Below are 13,151 nucleotides of genomic sequence, written 5' to 3' on the forward strand. Positions count from 1 at the left end.
CATTTTCTTTTTTGCAAGCTCCACTACTACTTGTTCCCTGTATAATATTCTTCAAGTTATATTGCATTATACTGTATTTAAAGCCTCCATAGCTTTTAGGTATTAACAACATAACACAGCTCCCGGGAGGCCAGTACCACAGAGCAGTAACATAATATCTGTTTTCATTTAGGATTGTAATGGATATACAAACAGCATGAATGCAACTCAATGTAATCACCTAAAACACATGAAACAAATATTACTTGAGCAACTATTCTTTCCGGTAATTATCCCTATTGAGGATCTTTTAAATGAATACAATTTGCAAGAGTAATTAATGGTTGGCTTGTCAGCATCGCTTCTGTCGACACCCTCTCCATTTTTAACTCCTCTTGTTACAAACCAGTAATCATAAAACATTACCATTGAGTCCTTATGCAAAGTAGGTGCATTTACTCACAGCCTTTTTTCATACTACAACATACAATGAAGCTCAGATTGCTGGTACGCTAGCTCCCAAAAATAATATAAAAGATGATGAAGAGTTGTTTCGTAGATTTATGAGCTTGTACTGAGCCCTCGAGGCCGTGAAGCTTCTCTGTACTCACTTTGACTAATGACGGCTAATCCACGAATGACAAGCAAGAGGACGGGGTATTTATTTACACACAACTATACTTTGCGATGTGCTATTTTCTACCTCCCTGTAATTAACCAAAGCTATTAGCATTTTGAGATGTGCATACTTGATCACAAACCAAGTCGCGTGCAAAGCCACCATACGTTATCAATAATATCCAGTATGTCAGCCTCCCTAAGGGCCAAACACTGTCTTGCTTTTCTGGGTTGAATAATGTTCCCGTATCACAGTTTCTTTTCAGTAAAGCGCTGACTTATGAGTTGCCATGGCGTCGGAGCTCACTGATAATGCCATTAGTTGTTCGTAAAGGGCCAAACACTGGCACAGATGTTAAAACTATAAGCTGGCACCCTGAAATGATAATATTATGGCTGCAGCTTCAACTTTTGGTATTTATCCTTTATTGAAGATGGATGCCTGGTCATGTTCAGCTGAAGAAAAGTCGACAGAGTTACATTTTCCTTTGCAATAGGACCTACATGGATCACACACACATGTCCACTTTGGTTATCAATACATTGTGTTGTATGTTTCACAAATGTAATGGGTGAATAATGGGTGAATAGATTATTGCTGCCCTTTTTAATATTGCCATCCATATTCATTAGTGGTAAGATACTGTTGTAGCACAGTTCAGTTACCCAAGGGTAGACTCACACCACATTTGCACTGGGAAAGGTGGTTGCAGGGTCTGGTAGTGGACGAAAGGTGGGTGTAGTGTCTGGTAGTGGACGAAAGGTGGTTGTAGGGTCTTGTAGTGGAGGACAGGTGGTTGTAGTGTCTGGTAGTGGAGGAAAGGTAGTTGTAGGGTCTAGTAGTGGAGTAAAGGTGGGTGTAGTGTCTGGTAATGGAGGAAAGGTGGTTGTAGTGTCTAGTAGTGGAGGAAAGGTGGTTGTAAGGTCTGGTAGTGGAGGAAATGTGGGTGTAGTGTCTGGTAGTGGAGGAAATGTGGGTGTAGTGTCTGGTAGTGGACACAACAACAGTTATAAAACTAATACCACTGTATTAGAGCCACTTCTGCCATACTGTGGCACTTATCCAAGTACTAACCAGGTCCAATCCTGCTCAGCTCCTGGGATCAGAAGGCATTGACGAGGCTTGGTCACATCTGAAACAGTATGTACACATTTACTGTTGACATGCGCTTATCATGGTTCGAGCTTAGGCGTTTTGTTTGGTCGTTGTTGCATGTAGACACAACTCGTCCAGAAAGAGCTCAACATACAGCTCTAAAGAATGAATCAACAAAGCTACGAAGCCTCAGTATAAAATGACAGTTTGCTCCAGTATTATCAAACCCACTGGAAAAAGTAGAGATGATATGAGAGGATAAAGAACATACAAACAGACTAAGCTCTTGGTCAAAAAGGAAAGCTACTCAATGACCAGCAGGGGGCAGCCAAGCTTGTACTGCATTCATTCCTGCACATTTTAGGGGCTATAAACTTGTACTTTAATCTAAGCTCATTATCATATAAATTAATCCATTGGTTATTAATTATAAACGCGCACAGGTTATTGGTAAAGCAGCCAAGGTCAAGGTGAAAATGCCAGCACACGCTTTACAAATATGCAGTGACATTTGAATTATGCTGATGTTGAGAGAAAATTTGCTTTGTAAACATCAAATTTGGGATGTTTAAACAGGCTATTGATCTTTTTCGAGACACCACCAAGAATATTAAGAAGACATTGACGGGAATGGCCAGACTCTGCAGGTACATGCGCTTTGTTAAATAAAGTTGAAATAATTTTAAACAAAGTCCAAATCCCAAAAGCTCCACTTATGAAATGGGATGAGAAAATCACTGTGGTTGCCTGCAGATGGAAAAACATAGACATTTGGTAAACTGCATGGTGGTGATTGTGTTTGCCAGGTTGTCATTTCAATATTATGACAGAAATTCAAACCAACCATTATCTATTTTTACTTGGGATTTTTGTGTTGACATGTGGTGAAAGGGAAAACAAGGACATCTACCTCAAAGCAACAGGTGGCGCTAGTTCAGTCAAAACTAAGCAAAAAAAAAAAAGGGATTCACATGTACTAATTGTAGTTAAAATGTCCTTCTGTGATGGTGGTTCCAAACCCGCATGTCAGCCTCAAATAACAGCCTTGAGTCCAGGTGTTATTTTGAATTCTCCATTTTTTTTATTGGCAACTTGTCAGAACAGTTGTCACAGGACTGTCACACGTGCTACCACACTTAATTTTGGCTTTGAGCTTATGGTTCCAAGATCGACTATTATAATGTCCTAATAGTGCGTCAGAACAGATGAGGAGATAAATCGTCACATTTTTATATAGCGCTTTTCCACCTCCAAGACACAAAAAAGCACTTTACATCAAGGAACCAGTCACTCATTCACACACATATTCATAAACCGGTGTACGCAGAAACTGATGTCGAGAGCGGGATTCGAACCGCCAACCTTCTGATCAGTGGACAAAACCTCTACCAACTGAGTCTCTCTATTCAAAGTAGGTAAAGTTAGGTGCAAGGTTCGCTACACAAATTTTCTGTTGGAGGGTTTGCAACCTGCTTGTTTCTATGGTGATGTAACTGTGATGCTTTGAATAGTCCGCAGTGTGTTACAGGTCAGATCTGTGGAGAGGCAACCCCGCTCAAAGAATGCTTTTTTTTTGAAGTAATAAAAACATCTGCAATTGAACGAAGGCAAGATGGATAAGCCATACCGTGGAACATTCAGGTAAATCAATAAGCCTCCATCAGAAAAATGCACCTTTTGGTAAGATTTATTGAGAAATAAATCTAAACGACCCCAGACTTCCATTTCAGATTGGTACATCAAATATACCAAATAATAAGAGTATTGCTAGCATATTATCATAGTGTCAGCATACAAGAACAGCAACAATGTAAATATGTGCAATTTAGAATATTTTTAAGAGTTTAGAATATTCTTTTTTTTTTTTTTTTTTCATTTTTAATTTCTAAAGGCATATGTCTTCCTGCACCTGTCAGCAGCACTTCACGTGAGACACATTGTTCCAAGAGGCATAATTGTTGTTTCTCATTTTGTTTTTACATTCAGGACAAATGTTGCTGTGTTCAGGATCTCAATAAATAGTTTTTGCAAATCATTATTCAAATGTTTTATCAAAATGATCAAAACGTCCACATATGAGGACATTTGTTTCACTTTTCTCAGAAACTACATAATATAAAATGATAATTCTTTGTTTTTACACTCATCAGGTCTCAATCAGCTCAAACAACAAAGAGAAATTAATAAAGCGTGTCATGCAAGAGCGCGGGTCTTAAGGGGTTTAAGGAAATGTATTTTTGTTTTAACTGCATAAAATTCTAACCCAAACCATACAAAATATTTAATGAATGGAATTTCTTAAAAACTCGCTTAAAAGCACACCCTCAGTACCTTGTGTAAATGAGAGCCTTTGGTGTTGCCTTAAGAAGCTGATACTAAGATCCAGCCTAATAGAAGGAGAGGTGGTTCATGCAGTTGGCAGGTAAATGGTGACACTGTGACATTGCACCAGTGCCAGGGTCCCGTCCTCCTCCTCCCACGCGCTGCAGCTGTAATATTCATTAATAAGAGTGGGACATTATTTCTCAGTGTTCAGTCTTAAATACCTACAGTAAATGGAGTCTCTGGCAAAGGCTCATTGATTGTACAGCTGTGACGGACCTGCTCACTGGATCCAAGCCAAACCTCACGGCGACTGGCTGGGCTTTTGTCGACCTGTACCTCAAATAGCCAAAAGAAATCACTGCAAGTAGCATTCAGGTTAGAGATAGATCGCTCTAGTTAAAAAAATCTAGTCATTTAAATCTTTATTCTGTCTGATGCCGTCTTTAGTTTTGACCCTTTTCAGAGTTGAGTACACAGAGAAGACTTTGAATGAATGAACTGATGTTGGTTGGGCGATATAATGGACTGCAGCGTATTGGCTATCGGTGTTAAATCTCCAGCGCAGGCCAATATTTTGCTTTGGTTGATCTGCTGCCTTGAAAATACACACCCAACATCATTATTAACACTTTAATATGGAGAGATAGCTGCACAGAACGTGACTACACTGTTTCTTTTAAAGGTTTGTGGTAAAAAAAAAGGGCTTGGGGGTATCAGAATCGGCATCGGTCACTATCTAAAAACAATGCATCTTTTGTGTTACAAGAAAGCGGTTTTGAATTACAATATAAACTAGGACCAATGCAAAAATACGTACTGGTTGCTATATTGTTGGCAACTGTGAGAATGTTTTATTTCATATGTATACATTTGGACAGCTGTTATTCAAGGACATTAGGGACAGTTTTTGTGGATTATCATCATTACAATACGATAGAAAGCAAATCTTTATATTTATGACTAAACCTGAGGCCTAAGTCCGTGCTGTGGCTTTACAAACACTTAATTCAACCTTCACATGTACCACAATGTCACTTTTTATTATTACAACCATTTTACACCTTTCTTTGCAGAACAGCCTGTGCATTCTAGCTGAGAGACAGTAAACAAAAAGCAGCTGGGGTTTGGTGCTTTGCTCAAGGGAACGCCGGATATCATTCACACCTCCGACACGACACAGCAGTAATCTTGTGATGGAGTTTTGGAACGTGCTGTGGCTGACCTCGGGAGCAAAACGTTCATTAATAATGTACTTAATAGCAAAGGCACAAAATTTTGCATAAAAAATTGGAATATTTTCGATCTAGAAGTCATTTTGTCAGATGTTACAGGTCAGATAAGTGGAATATTGTTTGTGGAAATGGAAAAAACAACAGAAAAATCTAAATAAAAGAGCTAAACTGATACGCTGCTGGGTCAAGAACAAGCATGAACACAGAACACACATCCCCTTGCAATAAATCCATCTTATTTCACATTTCACAGAGCACATCTCAAATGCAATAACTTTACGTGCCCATGTACATTTTTAAGTGCTATGTCCTTCAACTAAATCCCAGTTGTACCTAATGAAGAGGACACTGTATTCGCCCAAAGAACAGCCATGTTGTATGTTTAACACATATATAAACGTGTAAATAATAAAACAGTCCTTAGGTGATGCCTGCCACATCTGTACAGCAACTGAGCTTCAATTAAACATGCAATGAGTACCTTAATGTAGGAGCTGTAAATGGACTTGCAAGTGGAAGGGGGTTGCCACGTATGACGCAGAAACACAGTAAACTTATATCAGCGTGTGCACTAATTAAAACCACCAACCAGATTAATTTAAAAGTGACAGTGATGTGCTAAATGTCAGTGCATTCGTTACAGAAACTAGTCTAATTGCTTAAAAACTAGAACCAAATGAAAGCTTTATGTGAATATAAATGTCCCTGTGCTCGGAGCTGTTTAGAAATGTGGCCAGTGTTGAATTATTCCTGTAAATGGCTTTGACCTAAACATCAATTAAGAATTCAAATGGACAATTAACTCAGAGAATGATGTCTAGCTGAGCGGAGGAGCTGGAGGCAGCCTAAGTAATGCTGAAAAGATACATTGAATAAAACATGATTTCTTCGTAATGAAATGAGTGAACATGCAGTGGCTTATACATGTGCTGGAATTTTAATGAAAGTCCATTTACAGTGCATTTGTCGCCTACAGTTGTGCGTTTAATTTGAAATAATGACAACTTAAGATGGAAACAATTATAAGTAAACAAGTAAATATATGGTCTATGAAACAAATAAACCAGGGTTTGTGAAATTAAAGGCTCTGTACCTGAACTAGTTCATTTACATTTTTGTTTGCAGTGGTCCAAAGTTGTTCCTTACTTACTTTATGCATTCCAAACATACTTTACACAACTTTCAGAGACCAAAGTGAATTTCGCCATGACAGTAAAGTTAACAACAACTAGCATGCTAATATGTGCTTCCTAACTATCAGACAATTAAATGCTTTATAATTAGATGCAACTGACAGATTTTATTCTCAAGAGCTGCTTTTCTGCAAAAATTGGGTACAGGACCTTTTTACCCAAACAAAGTATGAAGAGAGCGAGGCGGATAATATACTGTGATCTTGCTAGGTGAAAAAAATACTAACGCCAACCACAGAAGGTCACTAATGAAGCAAATTGTAAGTTTGAAAGACATCTTAATTTGAAGTTAGCTGCTTTGCGTTGAAGCTATGAGTCCAGGTCAAAAGAACTACAAAGAACTACTGTGTGTCAGCTTCTTTGGAGATTGTGCATAATTAACAAGGAGGATTAGGGCAAGCTTGAAGTGGCCTCCGTGTTATTATTTTGGCTTGAGCACCTACTGCCCTGTGTCTCTCTGAGGTCTCATCTTGAGCTCTAATAAACCAAACTAACCCTGCCAAAGCACATTTGTTCACTTAGTCTCCAGGAGCCGCATTTGAAATTGATTTAATACAGTTTTTGTACTAAACCAACATTGCCTCGGGGCTGTGCCATTAGAGTTGAGAAAAGCTCTTGTGGATACGGTTTGAAGCTTAAAAAGAGTGAATATTGTGAAAATGTGTGTTTGAAAGTGAAGTTTGTGATGTTGTGTGTTTAATTAACGGTGCAACAATGCTAAATATGTGCAAATTAGCACAGGATACGCTTAATACATACACAGCGTGAAAACAAAAAGGCAGAGTGTAAAAAAACAAAACAAAATGAAAGTACTACTGCAGATGTACTGCTATTTGCAAATGATTTCACTATTGCACGAACACGACTACTGATATTACTGCTCTAACCTAAGACTAATGATGTGACGTTCATGAACAAGTCGGCTCTTTTAAACAGTTCCTTCACGTGAATGGCTTGAACTAGATTTAATTTTTTAAAAGAACTGGATCTTTTTCTTTCTATTTTTTATGCATTTTTATACTGATTAACCCTGAATAATCACAAGAATCAGCACAGAAGCAGAGCAGTAAACACTACTGAAAGCTTTGTTAATAATTTGGCATCATAATAACAGTTTGATTTTAAAATGATCATTATTATTATTATTGTAGTGCAGTGTTTTATTTAGATTATTCATAATTTCAAAGGGTAAACACTCTCCCACTCTCAGTTTGAACCATTTTAAACACATCTGAGCCTTGGTCGTCTGTCAGCGATTATTCTGTAGTTAAAATGGGCTCTCACACTGGCTTCTGTCACATAGTAAAAGACCCAGTTATTTGAATGGCTTTTTAAAATGAACAGATCCAAAAGAGTGACAGAAGATGGCACTGAGGGACTTTGGGCTCTTTTAGGGAACCCCTAAAAGAGCCCAAAGTCCCTCAATACCATCTCTGTCATGACTGCTACTACCACTACTTTTTTGACATTGCAAAAAACAAACTAGTCCTAATGATTTTTCCCTGTACCTTTCAAAAATAGGGGTGAAACCATTGTGGTCTTTGCCAGCATTTCTCAAAGGTAATCAATGGCGTCTCCATCAGTCATAGTGTAATGTCAGTAAATGCAGCGGAAAGGTTATATTCCGAGCATTGATCTCCCCTCACAGGCTGCGAACATTTCTGACATGCATTTAATAATAAACCAAATTGAGAAAATGCATCCATCTTGCCCCAGTGTAATGTAATGCAACTCTAGAACCCTATTCATCAACAAACTGACTGTTTGAAGACAATTATTCATGTCCGTTTACAGCCCCAAGCATTGGACCGTTCTTTTCTCACAACTAAATACGTGATTTCTGACAGGAGCCATTCTGCTACTTTGCATCAAAAACTGAGCAGACCAAATGAGAGTGAGTGACAGCTGACACCAAGTGGGCATCGCAAACTTGTTAGGGACTCAACTAATCAACTAAACCTGTCAAAGTGACACTCTCATTAGCATGGTGATTAACCTTTTATACTAATTAAAATCAATTAAACAAATTAGAATCAAATCTCCAGGGAGACTGCGGCTGTGCCAGTCAATCAATCATGACTTTCTCAAAATGCCATGAGCAGGGAGAAGAAAAGGACACAAGCAAAGCACAAACAAAAGGGGAGTGGTCAGATATGATCATATTTTTAGTAAATAATAGGGATGGGACTATAGACTGTATATTTAAATTTAAACCTGCTAACGGCCGCATTTCAAATAAGAAGTGATCATGGACGCGCTTCTGGCTCCAATTCACTTTGTATTGAGAAACTGTTGCCTCTTTCTCTAACCAACGCTACATGATCCTGTTTTTATCTATTGTGTCTTTAAATCAAGATATGAACATTAATAACAGACAAATCAGATGCCTTCTTTTCCCGAGGTCACTCCCTCTAGCATTAGCAACAGGTTTGATTGACAGCATTGTTAAGTGCCTGCTCCCTGCTAAACCAGCTGTGCAGCCTCGCTCCAGATTGGCTCTTTGGTTGCTATGATACTCGCTGTCAGAATGTACCTCAGCTCCAAATTCACCTCTATAACTGCGAGCCTCGATGGGCTTCATTTGCCGAACACTATGGGTGATGTCACACTCACTTAGTCCACTTCTTTATACAGTCTATGGATGGGACAAGATCTTACGAGATTAAACTGCCAAATTATGCACACATTGGGGGAAAATTGGCATCACAGAATAAAAAGACAATCAATTTAACCTATAACATAACCATAACAATTCATTTGGGGTAATTGAAATATGTCTAAGGACTTCAGCTTATCCGTCCCTGCCAAGACCCAGTTTGTGGCCCTCATGCATTATGCAAATGAGTGGCATCCCAAACCTATATTGAGCGCATACATATTCATGGCCACCCGGGTCTACACACAGGCAGCTGGGAGGGTCGGACCAGGTCATCTGAGGCCTATGCTAATCGTATCATCGTACCCCCATCATTAGATAGTGATCCACAGTTAATGGGGAATTAGTGGCAATTTCAGTATTAATTACCTCTATAGATTAATATGACCAAGGGACACATGTGGTGAGTGCATGCAAACGTATGACCCAGTTACGCTAATAGAGCATTAATATGAATGATGTTTTGACTGACTTGGTAAGAACATTTCACATTAATGTTATGCCGCGGGTTCATTTAAAGTTCTAGCAAGGGATCCAGAATGATCTCTGTGTATTTTTTATACAGAGCGGTGTTCGTCTGGTCATCACTTCCTCTGAACCAGATTCACACTGTACTGTGGGATCAGATTTCTTTATTTCAGTGACACTTTATTCTTTCCTTTTCTTTATATGCGGATAGTTTGTTGATACAGACAAATGTTCACTTCCGCATTCTGAGCACAGTGATGAATACTTTTTAACACTATAGGCTGTTTTTACAAAAAATCCCTCAATCAGTGGCAGTAAATCAAAGTTCCAAGCCACGAGAAATCTAGAACTGTGTAAATATTCTTATATATTCCATGATGTTACTGCAATATTAAACAAAGGATTTTTACATCACGTGTCAGCCACATACCTCCTGGTGGAGTGTAGAGTGTGTCAGTCCTGTGTCGATCTGTCTCAAGTCATATCAATGCAGTGGGTTCCTTTTTGGGGCCCTGGTGTGTACGTTTTGAAGTTTTAAAACAGATGTCATCACATCCGTTTAAAGTTCATAAAACAATTCTTTATATCCGATCTTTTTACTGGTGGAGTTTAACTTCTTTTACAGTATGGCGTCATATAGCGACCTGACATACTGTGACAGCTGTCTACTCTTGGAAGAGAAGATGAAAGAACTATCAAACTGCATTTCCTTACTGACTCAAACTTAGAGCCAGTCTCAGCCAGTGAGCAGCTCCTTGACTCGGTGGTGACAGTGGGAAGATCTAGGTCCATGTCCATCACCATGATCAATGAATTAGATGCGACGGCAGCTGTTCCCAGTGTAAATCCCGCTCCTGCTGAATCGGGATGCAGACGGTCAACCTCTACCCATGTTCAGATTGTTACTCGGGGTTGTCATGGTGTAGCTAAAACAAAGGATTCATCTTCACCTAACACACAACAGTTGTGTGTAAACAAAAGGTAAAGTGCATGATGATGCAAGTCTGACTGGGACTTGCATCATCATACAAGTCCCAATCAGAGGCATCCATTGGAGCTGTCAAATAGATTTAACATTCTTGACCTTAATGAGTTTCCACGTTTATCAAGTCACGATGAGTTACCTTCTCCTCTTAAATCCTCACGGGACATCACAGCAGCACCCACTGCATTACGACAATGAAATCAGAGTAATTCCCATGTCCATAAAGATACAACAAAACGTGGAAAAGAGAGCAAGAAGTCCCCACCGCAGCATGTGTTTAATCATCAATCAGCTCTGCCGCAGTTGATAAGAGAGCAGCATCCTTCACTGAATAAGACCTGCCTTTGGCTCCTCATCTGTCCGTCTATGGTACGCCATGTAGCCTTCCCACGAGCGCCACCCTGGAGGTCAGGTATCACACATAAACACCGCGCTCACACACACACTGTCCAATCATGCGGACATATCCACTGTGATAGTGCACATCGGCTCCAATAACATTAAACAGTCCAAGGTGCTGGAAAGTGACATCAAATCGCTTATAGACACAGTGCTAAATTTGGGAAGACAATGTGTAATATCTGGTCCAATTCCATCTCCCAGGATGAGTGACATGAAGTTTAGTCAGATTCACCAACTTCACGTCGGGCTGAAGGGTTACTGCAGTGCTTTAGAGATTCCTATTGTGGATAAAATTTTGTAGATTCTGGAAGAGGAAGCAAGGAATGTACACAGTGTCACAACTAAATTAGATAACATTAAATACTGGGCAAATCAAACAGATCTAGATGTATTTATATTTTTGAAACCTAAAAAAATTTAATTAAATTAAATAAATTATAAAGAAATCAATACTGAAAATTACGAATTTTTTCCTTGTGACAGGCAATCTGAAGGAGGTAGTTTTGCCTTGTATTTCAACAATTACCTGTCTGTGGACCTTCTCTTCTCCTGCTCAGAGCCTAAATGTTTTGAATATCTGTCTGTCTGTTATCTATAAAAATGACTGTGATTAAAAATTTGCAATTGCAGGTATTTATTGTGCACCTTCAGCCTCTAAAAATGCTAAATCTTACACAAGTAATTTATTTTCAAACTTGACCTAACACAAAAAAATTAAATAAAGAGAGTCATGGAAATCCTTCAAAATTCTGGAGAACAGTAACATCCCTCTCAGAACCAAGTATTCATGTGTTATCAACTGATATTTTATTGAATTCAGCTATCGTAAATTCTTTTGCGATTTGTGATGCTTTTAATAGGCATTTTATCTTTGCATGTGATGTTTGGGATAATCATGGTGAGTCTTCTGATCTTGATTTTGTTGAATCTGAACCTCTGGCAGGTAAATGCACTCCGCCCCATAGACACAAAATGTCCACAGGTGCTGATGATCTTGATCCAAAACTTCTATCACATTCTATTATATAATTTCCAGCCAATATCTCAATGATCTTGTGTTGCAAAGTTTAATTAAACTTAGTTGCAAATCAAGTTACAATTTATTTAAATAAATGCTTGATTTTGAAGTCTTATCAAATGGGTTTCAGAAAAGAGCATCATACTGTCACTGCAACCACAAAAGTTTTATATGACATTTTCACAGCTCTTGATGACAAGAAAAATTATGTAGCACTGTTGATTGATTTGACTAAAGCTTTTGCTCCAGTAGATCATAAAATCCTCCTGAAGCACCTGAAGCAGATTGGATTTGACAATGCTACATGTAATTGGTTCCCAAATTGTTTTTTAAATAAAACCTCAGGAAAGAGTAGCTGATGGGTTTAAATCATTTTTATTTATTTTTTACTTTAAGCAAAGGAGTGCCTCAAGGCTCAATCATGGACCCACTAAGTTTTACTATATTTATTAATTCCATTGGTCGCAATTTAAGAGAAAGCCATTTATATGCAGATGATGCAGTTTTGTATGCAAGCGCTCCCTCTACTGAAGATTTTAATGAATTTCAAATTTCCCTCAAAAATCTTAAATTATCATTCAATACAAGTAAAACTAAGTATGTGATTTTTATATGCAAGCTGTACATCTTCATACACTAAATGGTACATTAATTGAAAGAGTCACTTAAATATCTCAGGTTTTGGCTTGATGAAAACTTATGCTTTAAAATACATATCTTGGATTTATGTAACAGTTTAAAATCGAAATTATCATTTAATTATAGAAACAGATGTTGTATTCCATTCAATTACAGAAAAGACATTTTTCAAGCAGCCTTTCTTTCTGTACTAGATTCGGGAGATACAACATACACGCAGACTTCAGCCTCTGCTTTGAAACCTTTAGATACACTCTTTCACTCAGCTTGTTTCATAACAGGTGATTAATTTAAAACCCCTCACTGTACACTGTATACATTGGGGCCACTAATGCATTTTAATAATCTGGTGATAAACATTTATAATCACACCTGCACCTCTTTTTAATGTTTTAAATGGAATGAAAAATGCAATGAAATGAATCATATATGATTGTTGCTGCTCTTTTCTCTGTCCTGTAAACTGTTTTACATCAACCTGCTGAGGGACTGAAGATGGAAATTAGCCATGTTGACTGTAATCTTTAAATATTTATATTT

General features: G+C 38.2%; 1 protein-coding gene across 1 annotated transcript in view; it reads right to left on the bottom strand.

Moving 5' to 3' along the window:
- The window catches only part of LOC117379073 (CUB and sushi domain-containing protein 3-like), a 319,068-nt gene that overhangs the window by 118,591 nt on the left and 187,326 nt on the right, over positions 1-13,151 (bottom strand). The window contains exon 7 of the mRNA XM_055225479.1: positions 13,090-13,092. Within this exon, the coding sequence (XP_055081454.1) occupies positions 13,090-13,092 (3 nt within the window). The remainder of the gene's footprint in view (positions 1-13,089; positions 13,093-13,151) is intronic.

The sequence above is a fragment of the Periophthalmus magnuspinnatus genome, chromosome 11, assembly GCF_009829125.3.
Source record: "Periophthalmus magnuspinnatus isolate fPerMag1 chromosome 11, fPerMag1.2.pri, whole genome shotgun sequence".
NCBI lineage: Eukaryota > Metazoa > Chordata > Actinopteri > Gobiiformes > Gobiidae > Periophthalmus > Periophthalmus magnuspinnatus.